This window comes from Miscanthus floridulus, chromosome 1 (assembly GCF_019320115.1).
Source record: "Miscanthus floridulus cultivar M001 chromosome 1, ASM1932011v1, whole genome shotgun sequence".
Taxonomy (NCBI): domain Eukaryota; kingdom Viridiplantae; phylum Streptophyta; class Magnoliopsida; order Poales; family Poaceae; genus Miscanthus; species Miscanthus floridulus.
In genome coordinates, this window is record NC_089580.1 from 169,598,472 (window position 1) to 169,612,656 (window position 14,185).

Genomic DNA, 14,185 nt, shown 5'->3' on the forward strand with positions numbered 1-14,185 from the left:
AGGGACGAGGGAGCGGCCGCCGCGGCACACGAGAGCTGAGCAGGCGAGCAGCTCACATGAACGGCGACAGGTTTCACACACTCGAATCCAGCTAGCCTTTTCCGGATTCTTTTTCGGGGTGCTCGCCGGCTGGAAAATCTGCCGGTGGGTACCGAGGAGATTCAGGTGCCGGGGGCTGGAGACGCGCCTGGGATACGCACGTACGTAGCGCCGCCGTTTGGATCCATGTGCGCGTCGGCGCGTGTGAATGATGAGGATACCAATAGGAGCTCCGTGCGGGACTGCAATGTGGTCACGAACTCATGATTCGGGCGACAAGCGGCAGCAAAGAGTTGGTGGTTTTGAGTCTGTTTCTGACGACTGACCGCGCGCACACCCACGCACGCTGCTCTGCTCGCAGATGCTGCAGCCTGCAAATGACTGACTCAGAAGTCGAGCCTGCAGGATGACTGACCTCAGAAGTCGTAGGTTCTTGGAGAAGGATTGTTCGTGTTGTAGCTTGGAGTCGAGATTCTGCATGCGTCCAATGTTAATACAAGCATGGAACATCATACGACAGTCTATGATAGCCTCTCCCATGGAACATTATACTACAATGATATGATAACCTCTCCCTGATCAAATTTTGTTTGATCGTGGTGGTGATTGTTCGCTGTAGTTCGCTTCTACGACAAGAGTTAGTTTCAACAATGGTTTCCTTCTCAAACTCCAACGGCGCCCACAACATTGCCCAGCTCAAGCAATACTAACATCTCAGACATTGCAAAAGCTATGTATATTATGCTTTAATAGGGCTTTCCCTCTGTTAACAGGAGCATCACACATGCAGCAAAAGATAACAAAAACTTGCCACAAAATTTGTTCCATCAAAATTCAACAGGTGATATAAATAACCTATCGGCCACAAACTAGCAAAGCACAGGCACAAAGGAACCACGCGAAAGATTGACAAACAAATCAAGGTTCGCTTGCTGGTTCGCCGTCGCTGGTTTTTTGGCGTTTGTTTGAGGGTTCATTCTCAACGTCTTTGATCCCCTCGGGTTCTGGGGCTGTATTATCTGGCGCAGCACCGTTTCCTTCTTCGTGGCAGTCACCACCATTCAGAGCACCATTGATAGCGTCAGGGCCCAACAGAGAGATATGTTTGCTCGTGATCTTCCGGCCGGCTCTGACCTTCGGACCCCAGTGCCGTTCTGGGTTTGGAAGGAATCGTTTAATCTTCTTTGCCTGAGCCTTGCTGAGGGCGGCAACTACTCTTGAAAAATTTACCTATAAAAAAAACAAAAAAAGAAGGAAAAATGAATAAATAAATATTACCGTTTGCAGCCTGCATAGAGAAAAATACATATAAGGAACATCGTAGGCCCAATAATTATAGACCACATACTTCTAGCTTTGGCGATTTTGAAAGGATCGCTGTGCCTGGTGAATCACAGGGCTGTTCCTTAATAGGATGATTCTTCACCTGTGTTGAAGTTTGCAATCAATTTTGTACGGCAATTTTGAAGTTCATGTAGGCAAGACATCCACCAATTCATACTAGACACTAGATGCTGAGGAACAATACAAACTTACCCAGCAGCGCATGATGTCCCAAATAACATCCCAAGGGGCATCAGACTTAACGCCAAGTGGGTTAACATGGGTGCTTGAGATCTGATACCCTGCATTTAGAACTGCAGACCGAAACATAACCAAAGATGGAGATGTGCATTTAACAGTGCCAGCTATGTTATGGAGACTGAAAAACAATGGAATATCATGTAACTCCTGCATCAGAAGAATAACTCAAATGAAGTTAGAGAGTATACAAAATACTTCGTGAATTGCAAACCGTTAATAACTCTAAAAAAAGAATAGGTTGCCAAAAGACAAAAGTTAAGCTATACAGTCAAACTTTCTGCAAAATCCTCCCAAAACTTAGCTGCAATCATTCAATTTTTATCATGCACAAGGGGAATGAAAACAAGGCCCAGAAATGGTTTATTAGTTGCACTTGGGTAACCTATTGACTAGATAACCAAATTCTTGACTTAATGGCCTATACATCAAGATTGTATATCTCCGTTCCCAATTATATAGCTTATACTTTGGTTTTGTCCTAAGTCAACTTCTCTAACTGTGACAATTCTACAGAAAAATACACCATTATCTACGATGTCTAATTAGTTTATTAAATTCTCCATGACATACATATGTTTTGATAATGCATTTATTTGAACTATAGATGTTAATATATTTTTCTAACAGTCGGGTCAAGAACAAGTTAGAAGTTTAACTTAACACAAAGTCAAAGTGAACTATAATTTGGAATCCCCTACATTGTTTCTGACTTGAGCAGTAAACCATGATTAATAGGTCATCAAAACATTAACCTTGCTTTAAAACTCTTGCAAGCGTTATCTTCTAATCAAACTATATACTAAAGCATAAAAAATCTGGAGTTGGCCATACAAAATAATATTAGAAATCAATAGGCCTTTAACAGTAACGAGAATAACAATTTGATACTCCTCAGGCATCAATTCAAGGCATGAGAAGGGAAAGTCAAACTTAATTTTGAAACAACAATTCATCAAATTATATGAATGTTTAATGCATACAAAGTTGCATCAATAAATTTGTATTCAAAGTGTCTTTAGGATTATATTGATTTTATGGCAATTGAAATAAATTGCAAGAGAAATTTAAGGGTCAAAACCTACTGTGGAACACTTCTCCCGTACCAAAAACACATAACAATTGATGGAGGGGGGTAGGAGGTACCTCTGACACAGTAGTCAGAACTGAAGTAATTTTATCATATGCAGGATATCTATCCTTCATTGACTTAACACCTGTCAAAGTAGAAACTACCCAGTCTTGATCATGAATAGGAGCTGACCATATCGGCCCACCTATATTAAATTTCTTTCCACAATCACTGCATTCTTGAGGAACAACAGGTCCAATAGCAGGTGCATGCTTCACACCATTATTCTTCTGCTTATACAGGAAGAATAAACAAAAGGAAAGTTAAGAGTGTCAATATATAACAGAGAGAATGTTGTATCAAAGAGTTAAATGGTATGCAAAACATACCTTTGGAACAGTCCTCGCAAGACATTGAAGATGGAAAGAGTCACAGCCAACACACTGATATATGTAAGAAAGCTTAAGAGGTGTATTCTTTATTTCACTTGCAGAACTGCACATGGAATCCAAATACAATGCCACATTAGAAAAAAAGTACTTTAACCAAATATGGAACAAACTAGGCACTAGAGGGGGGAAACTCACGTGAATACTCGAACAAAAACACGGATATAAAAATCCATGAACACAGAGAGAACAGGCACAATATATCGCTTGTACCGATTTGCATGGCTCTGGTATAAGAAAAGAAGGGTTAAGGGCATGAGAAACTAAGATACCCAAAGAATGAAGCATGTAAAGTGCAGATTAACTTGATACATCATTTAGCAAAAGCCTGAAATGGAAGTAGTTATATATATTGCAATTTGTAAATCACCTATGTACCTCAATACTGGCAAGGAGGATCCTCAAAGCCATTTCGTGGCAATACTTGCCCTTGGTTGGGAATGAACCATACCTACAAAACATAATTGATTATTACACTATAAACTGCACAGATGGAACATTCCTTGAACACGTAGTACCAACATACTTCGAGTAACAAACTTCTCCATTGGTACCACAAAGAACTGCCATATCAGTGGCAGTGCACATTAATAAACCACCATCAGCAACAGCCTGTACAGCTGAGTCGAGAAATATAGATGGTGATCCATAAGGGTCAAGATCAACCTAAGAACAATGAGAAGAAAATATGGTGTAAAATCATATTAAATATAATTTGCAATGTTTATAAAAACAACCATTATCACTTAATATCATTTAATGCAATTATTTCATGGCATATCTGCATGTGACTTTTCAGTCCATTGACTTGTACCAAGAACAAGATTCACCCTTGCATAATAAATACCAGAAATGGTAACCCCCCACACCCCGACACACACAAGTGCATCATTCCAATCAAAAAGCTAATGTATACAGCAACGTTGAATCCATTGTGTTTTCATCTTAGAAAGAATAACGGTAACAAAATATCAGATGTAGAAATATTTTTCTAGAATGCCTTACCACATCAAATTCTTTTGGATGCATAAGCATGTGAATTCGAGCATCAACCAAGTAAGCTTCCACCTTACTAGCAGCGGAAGCGCCATTGAACTTTATGTTTCGCTTGCAATCTTCGACAGATGCTGAAGAAACAAGAACCATAGTGAATTAGTGAAATCAAGCGCGGAGGCGTCAATAGCAAAGAACATAAGAAGCAAGTTTAGTAAACTGTAGCATTACCTTTGTCATTATCCAGAGCAACTACCTTTCCTAAGCCCTCAACTTCACGGGCATACCGGAGCGATCGCAACCCAGTAGCAGCCAAAGCCTGGGAAAAAATTAGCAGTGCAATCTTACAAACCTAGATATTAATTGTGAGAAGAAAACTAGTTATTTGAAAAAAAAACTAGATATCAGTTAATGTTAATTTAGAAGTATACAGAAACTGCATTTCCATTAGGGATGAAATATGGGAAGGATATTCCAATCTGTCCATCCTTCCGAAGGATTTAAATCCGTCTGTAACCAAGCCTAGATATTCAATGTCCCTTTCAGATGGACATTCAAAGTTGGGTATATGATATGGATATGTAGTATTTTATTATTATCCGACTATCCCTTGACCAAAACTATTCGTTAGTACCTCTATCCAACAGACCTGATAATATTTGTGTCCGAATCTGAATCCGATAAAAAATAACTATCTGTATTCATATCCATATATAACTCCGCCTATGTTGTCTCAACATAGCAGGTCCCAAGCACTGGTAAAGGAGGAGGGTTGTGATAGGCGTGGCGAGCCAACGTTAAATCTAACCATTCTAATGGAGATGAAACCCGAAAGAAAACCATTGGGGCGTAACCCTCTTAGCGACGCGCCATATCGGAACCCGGGTATGGTGTTAAATGAGCAAGGGCCGGGTTGTCACCCCCGTGACGCGCCGTGTCGCGATCTGGGCACGGTGTCAAGTGAGCAAGGATCGGGTCGTCGCATCCTTAGTGGCGCGCTACATCAGCGCCTGGGTGTAGTGAAAAATGAGCAAGGGTCTTCACATCTGAGTCGACGGGTGCGAAGGGTAAGGAAGCTAGTCGAACCAACTAGGATCCGTTTAGGTAGTTGGAATATAGGGTCGCTTACAGGTAAGTTAAGAGAATTAGTTGATACCGCGACTAGGAGGCGTGTAAATATATTATGCGTTCAAGAGACTAAATAGAAGAGTCAGAAGGCGAAGGAGGTGGACAATACAGGTTTCAAGCTTTGGTACACAGGGACAGTTGCGAATAGAAATGGAGTAGGAGTTTTGATTGATAAGAGCCTCAAGAATAGTGTGGTGGGAATGAGAAGGCAAGGAGATAGGATTATCTTAGTCAAGCTTGTCATTGGTGATATGGTCTTGAACGTAATTAGTGCGTATGCCCCCTAAGTAGGCCTCGACGAGAGTGCGAAGAGACAGTTTTGAGAAGACTTAGATGGCCTGATTAAAGCTGTACCTAGTAGTGAGAAGCTTTTTATAGGAGGAGATCTTAATGGGCATGTAGGTACTACAAGCGTAGGTTTCGAGGCAGTTCATGGAGGTTTTGGGTATGGTAGTAGGAATCAGGAGGGGGAGGAAGTTCTGGACTTCGCGGTAGCTTTTGACCTGATGATAGCCAACACTTTCTTTAGAAAGAGAGAATCTCATCTAGTGACCTTCAGTAGCGGACAACACTCTAGCCAGATTGACTTTGTCCTCACAAGAAGAAAGGACAAACGAGCATTATTGGGTTGTAAGGTGATACCAGGAGAGTGTGTTGTTTCCCAACATAAGCTTTTGGTGTAAACAACATGTGGGAGAAGATGGCAACCAACATTCGGAAGGTGGCCTCAGAGGTGTGTGGAGTAACCAAAGGAAGTGGAGGCGAGGCTAAAGATACTTGGTGGTGGAACGAGGAACTCCAAAGGGCTATTAAGGAGAAGAAAGAATGCTATAGATGCTTGTACCATGACAGGAGTGTGGACAACATAGAGAAGTATAAGGTGGCAAAGAAGACTGCAAAGCGAGTTGTAAGTGTGGCAAATGGTAGAGCGTACGGGGATCTTTACCAACATTTGAGTACGAAGGAAGGAGAGAAGGACATTTATAGAATAATTAGGGTTCGTGAGAGAAAGATAAGGGACTTCAACCAAGTTAAGTACATTAAGGATAAAAGGTAGCATCTCTTGGTGGAGGATGAGATCCGACATCGATGGCAAGAGTATTTTAACAAATTGTTCAATGGTGAGAATACGGACACAACCTTTCAGTTGGATGACTCTTTTGATGACACCAATAGGCGGTTTGTGCGGAGAATCCAAGAATCTGAGGTCAGAGAGGCGTTGAAAAGGATGAAAGGAGGTAAAGCGATGGGACCGGATGGTATCCCAATCGAGGTGTGAAGATGCCTTGGGAATATAGCTATAGTATGGCTAACCAAGCTGTTAAACCATATTTTTCGATCGAACAAGATGTCTGATGAGTGAAAGAAAAGTATACTGGTACCGATCTACAAGAATACAGGGGATATTTAAAGTTGTACTAATTACCGGTGAATTAAGTTGATGAGTCATACTATGAAGCTATGGGAGAAAGTTATCGAGCATCGCTTGAGAGCAATAACGCGGGTCTCTATGAACCAATTTGGTTTCATGCCCAGAAGGTCAACCATGGAAGCCATTTTCTTAAATTAAACAAGTGATGGAGCGGTATAGGGAGAAGAAGAAGGACCTACACATGGTTTTTATTGACTTGGAGAAGGCTTGTGATAGAATACCAAGGAAAGTTATGCGGTGGGCTTTGGACAAACATAAAGTCACAATGAAGTACGTCAGGCTCATTAAGGACATGTACAACAATGTTATGACTAGAGTTCGAACAAGTGATGGAGACACGGATGACTTCCTGATTAGGATATGACTACATCAAGGGTCAACTTTGAGCTCTTGTTTGTTTGCCTTAGTAATGGATGAGGTTACAAGGGGACATTCCTTGGTGTATGCTTTTCGCGGACGATGTAGTGCTAGTTGATGAAAGCCGAACAGGAGTGAATCAGAAACTGGAGTTATGGCGGGAGACTTTGGAGTCCAAAGGTTTTAAACTCAGTAGAACTAAAACTGAGTATATGAGATGTGACTTCGGCACTACTACTCGGGAGGAGAAAGATATTAGTTTGGAAGGTCAAGTAGTGCCTAGGAAGGATACCTTTCGATATTTAGGATCAGTGCTACAGAGAGACGGGGATATTGATGAAGACGTTAGCCATAGAATCAAAGCAGGGTGGATGGAGTGGCGCCAAGCATCTGGTGTCCTATGTGACAAAAGGGTACCACATAAGCTAAAAGGCAAGTTTTATAGGACGGCGATTAGACCTGCTATGTTGTATGGTGCAGAATGTTAGCCTACGAAAAGACGACATATTCAACAGATAAGTGTCGCGGAAATGCGTATGTTGCGTTGGATTTGCGGTCATACAAGAAGGGATCAAGTTCGGAACGATGATATACGTGGTAGATTAGGGGTAGCACCAATTGAAGAAAAGCTTGTCCAACACCGGTTGAGATGGTTTGAACATGTCCAACGGAGACCTCCAGAGGCACCGGTGCGCACTGTTCGCCTAAACGGTCGTTTAGCCCATTTAAACACCGTGTAAACGCTACACGGTGGTGCGCCGTTTCCGTTTAATCACCCGTTTATCCCGTTTAATTGGCCGTTTAGCCCGTTTAATGGGACGTTTTGCCCGAATAATGGCTAAACGGTAGGTGACCGACTGTTTACCGTTTAGCGTTTAGGAAAACACTGCCGGTGCGTAGTGGAATCCTAAGCCAGGATAGTAACGTGAAGAGAGGCAGAGGAAGACCGAAGTTGACTTGGGTAGAGACAATAAAAGGAGACCTGAAATGATGGAATATACCCAAAGATTTAGCCTTAGATAGGAGTGCTTGGAAGACGGCTATTCACGTGCCTGAACTTTGATTGCTTCTGCTGGGTTTCAACTCTAGCCTACCCCAACTTGTTTGGAACTTAAAGGCTTTGTTGTTGTTGTATTCATATCCATATATATTTGTTCATATTCGATCCGTTTTCATACCTAATTTCCATACTATTATGAGAAGTCTCACCTCGAGGACAAGTGGTGGCTTAAGCTCTCTGGTTACTTTCCAGGAAGGTTTTGTTGCTTCTTTTGATAGATCTTCAATTTGATCTTCAGCTTTATTTAGCTCCTTTTCACAAACAACATCCATTTCATCTTGCTGGTCAGTTGACGCATCCTCTCCATTTTGACTGGATGTTTCACTCTCTTTGTTTTTTTCATGTGATGTATTCCTCTTGTCCACCAGCGCTTCATGTTCTTCCTTGCGCTTGGCAACAAAGGTCCTTAAAACAGCAATGGACATGTCTCTGTTGTGAACCTAATCAAAGCAGTAAACTTCAATTTTCGGAAATCTTTATGATGGTATAACTGGGAAAATATCCCTAACTTTGAAGTCATATGTGATTTTTCCTCAACGTATCAACTTTAAAACAATAACAAAATTGACTATCAACAAACAGTAACTACTTTCATTTCAGAAAAAAATGTTTCATAGCTATGTATCTGTTATGGGAAAAAAATCAGGGAGTTACAGCACAATTTAAAACTGTTATCTTCTTCATAATAAATACTGTGATGTGAAACCATTAGACTTTTTTTTTCCAGGTGCATAATCCAATACCAGAATATGACATGCAGAAGCAATCTACTGTTTCGAGTTTGCAATATATCTAAGCAATTTGAAACTTACACTGTTCCCATCCACTATGATAAGCAAATAGGTCGAATGGATAAATTCATTTAGCTGCACAATCTGGTAGAATGAGGTAAACTTGGAGTGGGCAACTTGATCACTAATTGATTTCCACAGAAACTCAGTTGACAGCAAGATAAACAAGACACATACACAAAACACAATTCACTGTTTGGTCTCTGTGTAATGGCAAGCTTAACCACTACCGGGCTATGTGAAGCACTAGTAAATGCAAATGAATTGTGATAACAATAGAACTAGATAAACTTGAAGCCTACAGACCCAATCCCACACCAATCACCACCCAACACTCAATTTGGAATCCTCCAGAATACCGCAAAGCAGCTCTACGAACGGTAAAGACAAATTATCAACTGGAAGTCAACAAGTCACTACAGTAAATCGCTACAAGCAAATTCAAAGGGTGCAGACTGTAAGCTAACGCAGATAAGGAACCGATAGAACAACACCCCAATTTTTTTAAAAAAATGGGAAAAAAAACAACAAGAAAAACGGAAGACGAACAGACCTGCACGGGATTATAGAAGACGGCGTTCTTCTTGTGCAAGAGGATCTCTGCCTCTCCCTCCTTCTTGATCTCGTAGTCCTTGAGCTTGTCTTCCACTTCCGCCATGTCTCCAAATCCAAAACCGAACCCTGACTGGCGTGCTGGTGCGGCGAGGGGCCGAGCCGCGGCCACCGAGGTGTTGAGCGCCCGAGCCTGCCCGTGCAGCGGTGTAGGGAGTTGGAGCGCCGCCGCCGATTGCCCGATTGGGTGCCGGGTCAGGAGCTCTGCTCTGCCTGCCCTAAGCCTAAGCCGCTAAGGCCTAATGGGCCTAGCCAGCCACGGCCAGACGGCCCAATACCTTGATCTGTTAGTACTACGAAAAAGTTCACGTAGGCTCCCTCAACTTTCGCGAAAGTCTATTTTTTTTCCCTAAACTCCAAAACTAGACAAAACACCTCCCTTAATTTTTAAAATCGTTCATCTTACCTCCCTAGCCCGGTTATAAACGGTTTTGAAGGCGGTTTTGTCTTTTTCCTTTTTATTTATTTCGACTTAATCTTTGAAAAATCATAGTAAATCATAGAAAAATTATAAAATGGAAAATCTAATTTTGTTGGACTCCACATGAGTAGATCTATATACTGAACATATAATATGATATGCTTTAGTATAAAGTTTTTGCTGTAGCTTTAGATCTATACTTTTCTATAATTAAATGGAATAATTCATAGCTGCAGTTTCTATGGTCCAATGGTGGTGAAAATTTTATGGTGTGCTAATTATTGTATGCTTAAACTGTAAAAAAATCATACTCATTGGATCATGTACAACTTAGTTATATATTTTGTTTACGTTTATTCTGGTTAAATATAAATAAATCTATAACTAAGCTATACATGATCCAATGAGTATGAATTTTTTACTACAGTTCAATCATACAATAATTAGTCCACCATAAAAATTTCATCACAATTAGACCATAGAAACTGTAGCTATGAATTATTCTAATTAATTACAGAAAAACATAGATCTAAAATCACAACAAAAACTTTGTACTAAAGCATACCATATTATATATTCACTGTGTAGATCTACCCATGTGGAGTCCAACAAAATTGAATTTTCCATTTTATGATTTTTTTGTGATTTACTATGATTTTTCAAAGATTCAGCCAAAATAAAAAAAAAGACAAAAGACAAAACCGCTCTCAAAACTGCTTATAACAGGGTCAGGGTGGTAAGATGAACAATTTAAAAAGTTGAGGGAGGTGTTTTGCCCGGTTTTGGAGTTCAGGGAGAAAAAGCGGACCTTCGCGAAAGTTGAGGAGGTAATGTGGGCTTTTTCCGTTAGTCCTATCCTATACTCCCGGCCATGTCTCCAAATCCAAAACTGAAACCTGAATGGCTGAATCCAACCAAGCTGGTAGCAAAGGGGGCACGGGCGGATCCAATTACACACGATTAAAAAAAATAAATTTAGTTATTAATGCATGTATACACTTGTGATTGGATCAGATCGAATACAAGCCAAATAGCTCAGTTAGGTTTCGGGTGCTAAATTTTGCACAGCATGGAGAGAAAAGAAGAGGCAGGCATACCCAGTGTGGTGGGTTCTAGTCGGCAGAAAGGACCCGACGAAAACCTGGCAGCTGGACGTAGCACGGCGGCGGTCGCCCTAAACCATAAACCCTATCAGCCTGTTCGGTTGGCTAGTTTGTATCGTTGCTGGTTCGTGAAGAAGTACTGCTGGCTGGTTTGTGTGAGAGAAATACTGTTCTGGCTGAAAATTTACGATCGTTTACGACAAGCCACAGCTAAACGAACAGGTTGTAGGTGAACTAGAGAAGAATTCTTTCGGTGCGGCTTACAGCAACTTCTCTCCGCGCGCTAGTGGGCCTACTAGGCCGATTTCTCTTTTCCTCATTTCTTTCAGATTCAGAAAAAATTCATCGGTCTTTAACTTTCACAAAAGTAAATTAAAGAAAACTATCACGAAAGTTTAATTTATCTCTCTCAATTAGAAAATAAGATATCTAGGCTTTTCCAACTTTTGAAACAGTGCAATTCACCTCCAAACGGTTTTGATCGGACTTTCACGATAATTCGGGTTAATTAGACTTTATCAAAAAATTCTCCTATTTTTTTAAAAAAAACTAAATAAATTTAAAAAAAACATTTATATAATACTAAATTATGTTATAATCTTAGAAATTTTGTTTTTACTTAGGAGAATATGTCGTAAAATCATAGTCTATGTTTTCTAGGCTAAGCACTATATTATAGAGCATGATTTTAGAAAATGCGTGAAGCCCGGCATCCGGAGCTCATCTAAGTTGCCTTCTTGCTCGATCATGTGCTCTTTCATGCCTATAAAACGACGTGGTGGAAGCAGTGCACCTCCCTAACAATGCTAGCCTTGGTGAGGTCGAGTACACGATGCAACAGCCCACACAAAGAGGGTCAAGTACATGATGCGACAACCCATGCAAGAGCGTGTCCTACTTGACGAGCCACCGCAAGACCGTGTTGACCAATAAAGTCATTCTTTATGTGAAACTAGCAAATATGTACTTGCGACACACAAGTATCTATCGAATAATATCTATGCACAATGATTGCTATGATAGAAAGACTGACTGATTACCTTAAATCAGATTCTAACTCCATAAACATGAATTCCTTTTTTATTGAAAGATGTTTTTTCTACCATTTCTTAAGGCATATCATAAAAGACTAAAATAGATCAATAGTGTCCAGGACCTTAATTAGGAGTGACTATACGAGCAAAGAACCCTAACCAATTAGCAATATCAAGAAGATTGGGCAGAAAATACTTAACCTTCGGTTGTACCATTGAAACCTTATAACCAGACACCGGAGGTGGGTGGGTGGGGGGGTCTCACCAACATCACAGGCAGAGAAATATTTGCAGCAGCTCTACTTCACCAGATGGCAGGAAGGTGTGGAAGAATTTGTGGTCTGCACAAGTTCTTGAAAAAGTTAAAGTTTTTGCCTAGAAAATTGCTAATAATGAAATTCCTATATAAGCTAACAAGTGTTAGGGACATCTCACTCAGCAGGAGACATGTGAATTGTGTGGCTTCTGGAAGGAGGATTGCTTCCATGCATGTATTCAGTGTCCACACGCAGCTGCTCTCCGTCAGGCCATGGAACAACACTGGCCTTGCCAGCAGAGGAGGATTTAGTTTTCACAGGTCCTGTTTGACTGCTTGTTCTTATCCGTCAGTATCCCATTGAGGTGATTGCAAATTTTCTTATGCTTTCATGGCGTGCCTGGAGTGTCCGAAACAGTACCCTGTGTGCTGGCCAGAAGATTTCCATTGAAGGCTCTGTTATTTTCCTAACACGATATATGGATTATTCTCTTTTGCAAATCGGACAAAAGACTACAATCTGATGGTAAAGGAAAACGTTGCCTGCTTGGTGTGGGTCAGCAGCCATGCCCAGTGGGGCACGACAAGAGCAAAAACGTTGGACACTGCATGATCCTGGTACTCTAAAAATCAATGCGGACGGGCATTATAATCCTAATTTCGGGTCAGCTGTGGTGGGAGTTGTTATCAGGGATGCGAAGGAACCTCCAGCCTATCACACCCTCTCCCTCCCCTCCAAACCCTAGCCGCCGCGCCCTCTACCTCCCCTCCAATCTCCAGTCGCGCCGCCGCCGGAGCGGTCCGCCGGCAAGGCCGCGCGGCCGGCCAGGATGGCGGCGGCGTGGCCCTCTCAGCCGGTTGTGTGGCGGCGCTGGACGACGCGGCCAGGTGGGGGGCGAGCGCGGCGGGCGCAGGGCGGTGCGGCGGTGGCGGACTTCTCCGTCATCGGTGTGCAGTCGCCGTGGCGGCGGACGGGCGGATTTGGGCCCTGCGGGCCTGGATCTGGCGTCCTCGGTCTGGGCTGGTGCTGTCCCTCTGCCGGTAGTACCCTGCTCTGTGTGGTGGTGGATCGTCGGCGGCGGCCGGCGTGCCGTTCGTCTGGCGGCGGTGGCGGCGGGTTAGGATTGGGCCCCCTGTGTCTGGATCTGATCTACGGTCAGCGCCGGGGATGCCCGTCTTCTGAGCGTCTCTGATGGTGACCTTCCGGTGAAGGCGGTCTTCCACGTTGGCCGGGCGCAGTGTCGACGGTGGTGGCGGCGGCTTGGGCGAAATCCTTGCCTGGCGTGTTACACCGGGCCGGCGGCGGTGGAACTTCTGTGCCACGCACCTTGTTGAAGGAGCTGCTGAAGCCGTTGGTCAGTCCGTCCCTTGCTGCATCCGCGGGCGTTCAATAACTGGGTGAAAACCTAGCCTGGTTTCTCCGGGCCGGCGGCGATGGCGCAGGCGCGTCGTCGAAGTTCTTGATCGCCAAGGCCGGGCAGTTTTCCCGTGTGGTTACCCTGTTCGGTGTTCAGCTCAAGGTGGAGGCGGCATTCGTTGGCGTAACAGGTCGGTGTTTGGTGGTTTACACCAAGTGCTTCGTGCTGTTGCCAAGGAAGAAGCATCCAGTCTTCAATGGTGGTCGGTGTCCAACGTTTTCAGTACCTTTATTAGGTCTGACAAACGTGTTTGGCGGCTTCGTCTTGACGTTGGTGATCTTATTCTGTGGAATTGACATCACGGTGGAAGTCAGAGGTCACGTAGGACTACTCAAGCTCCTTGTTGGGGATGTATTTTCTTCGGTCAATTTCTTTCTTTAATTTTTGATGCTGTAATAATTTGGTCTGATTCTACCCACGGTAGATGAAGCCGGATAGT

General features: G+C 42.7%; 1 protein-coding gene across 1 annotated transcript; it reads right to left on the bottom strand.

Annotated features, from left to right (window-relative positions):
- Positions 1-760: 760 nt before the first annotated feature.
- LOC136501758 (tRNA (guanine(26)-N(2))-dimethyltransferase 1-like) lies at positions 761-9,756 on the bottom strand. Its single transcript, XM_066497298.1, has 12 exons — positions 9,456-9,756; positions 8,261-8,551; positions 4,366-4,453; positions 4,147-4,268; positions 3,668-3,807; positions 3,520-3,592; positions 3,280-3,368; positions 3,082-3,187; positions 2,767-2,982; positions 1,576-1,770; positions 1,388-1,465; positions 761-1,269 (listed from the first exon to the last, which is right to left on the bottom strand). Exons 1-12 carry the CDS (start codon positions 9,558-9,560, stop codon positions 958-960), a joined length of 1,815 nt encoding a protein of 604 aa, XP_066353395.1. The 5' UTR covers positions 9,561-9,756; the 3' UTR covers positions 761-957.
- Between the last annotated feature and the right edge of the window lie 4,429 nt (positions 9,757-14,185).

What these genes read in the sequence shown, in the direction of transcription:
- LOC136501758 (XM_066497298.1), bottom strand. Translation starts at nt 9,560, where the DNA reads ATGGCGGAAGTGGAAGACAAGCTCAAGGACTACGAGATCAAGAAGGAG. An exon ending in TCTTCTATAATCCCGTGCAG is followed by an intron (nt 8,552 to 9,455) that starts GTCTGTTCGTCT and finishes TGCTTTGATTAG; the next exon opens with GTTCACAACAGAGACATGTC. An exon ending in ATCCAAAAGAATTTGATGTG is followed by an intron (nt 3,808 to 4,146) that starts GTAAGGCATTCT and finishes CATTGTTCTTAG; the next exon opens with GTTGATCTTGACCCTTATGG.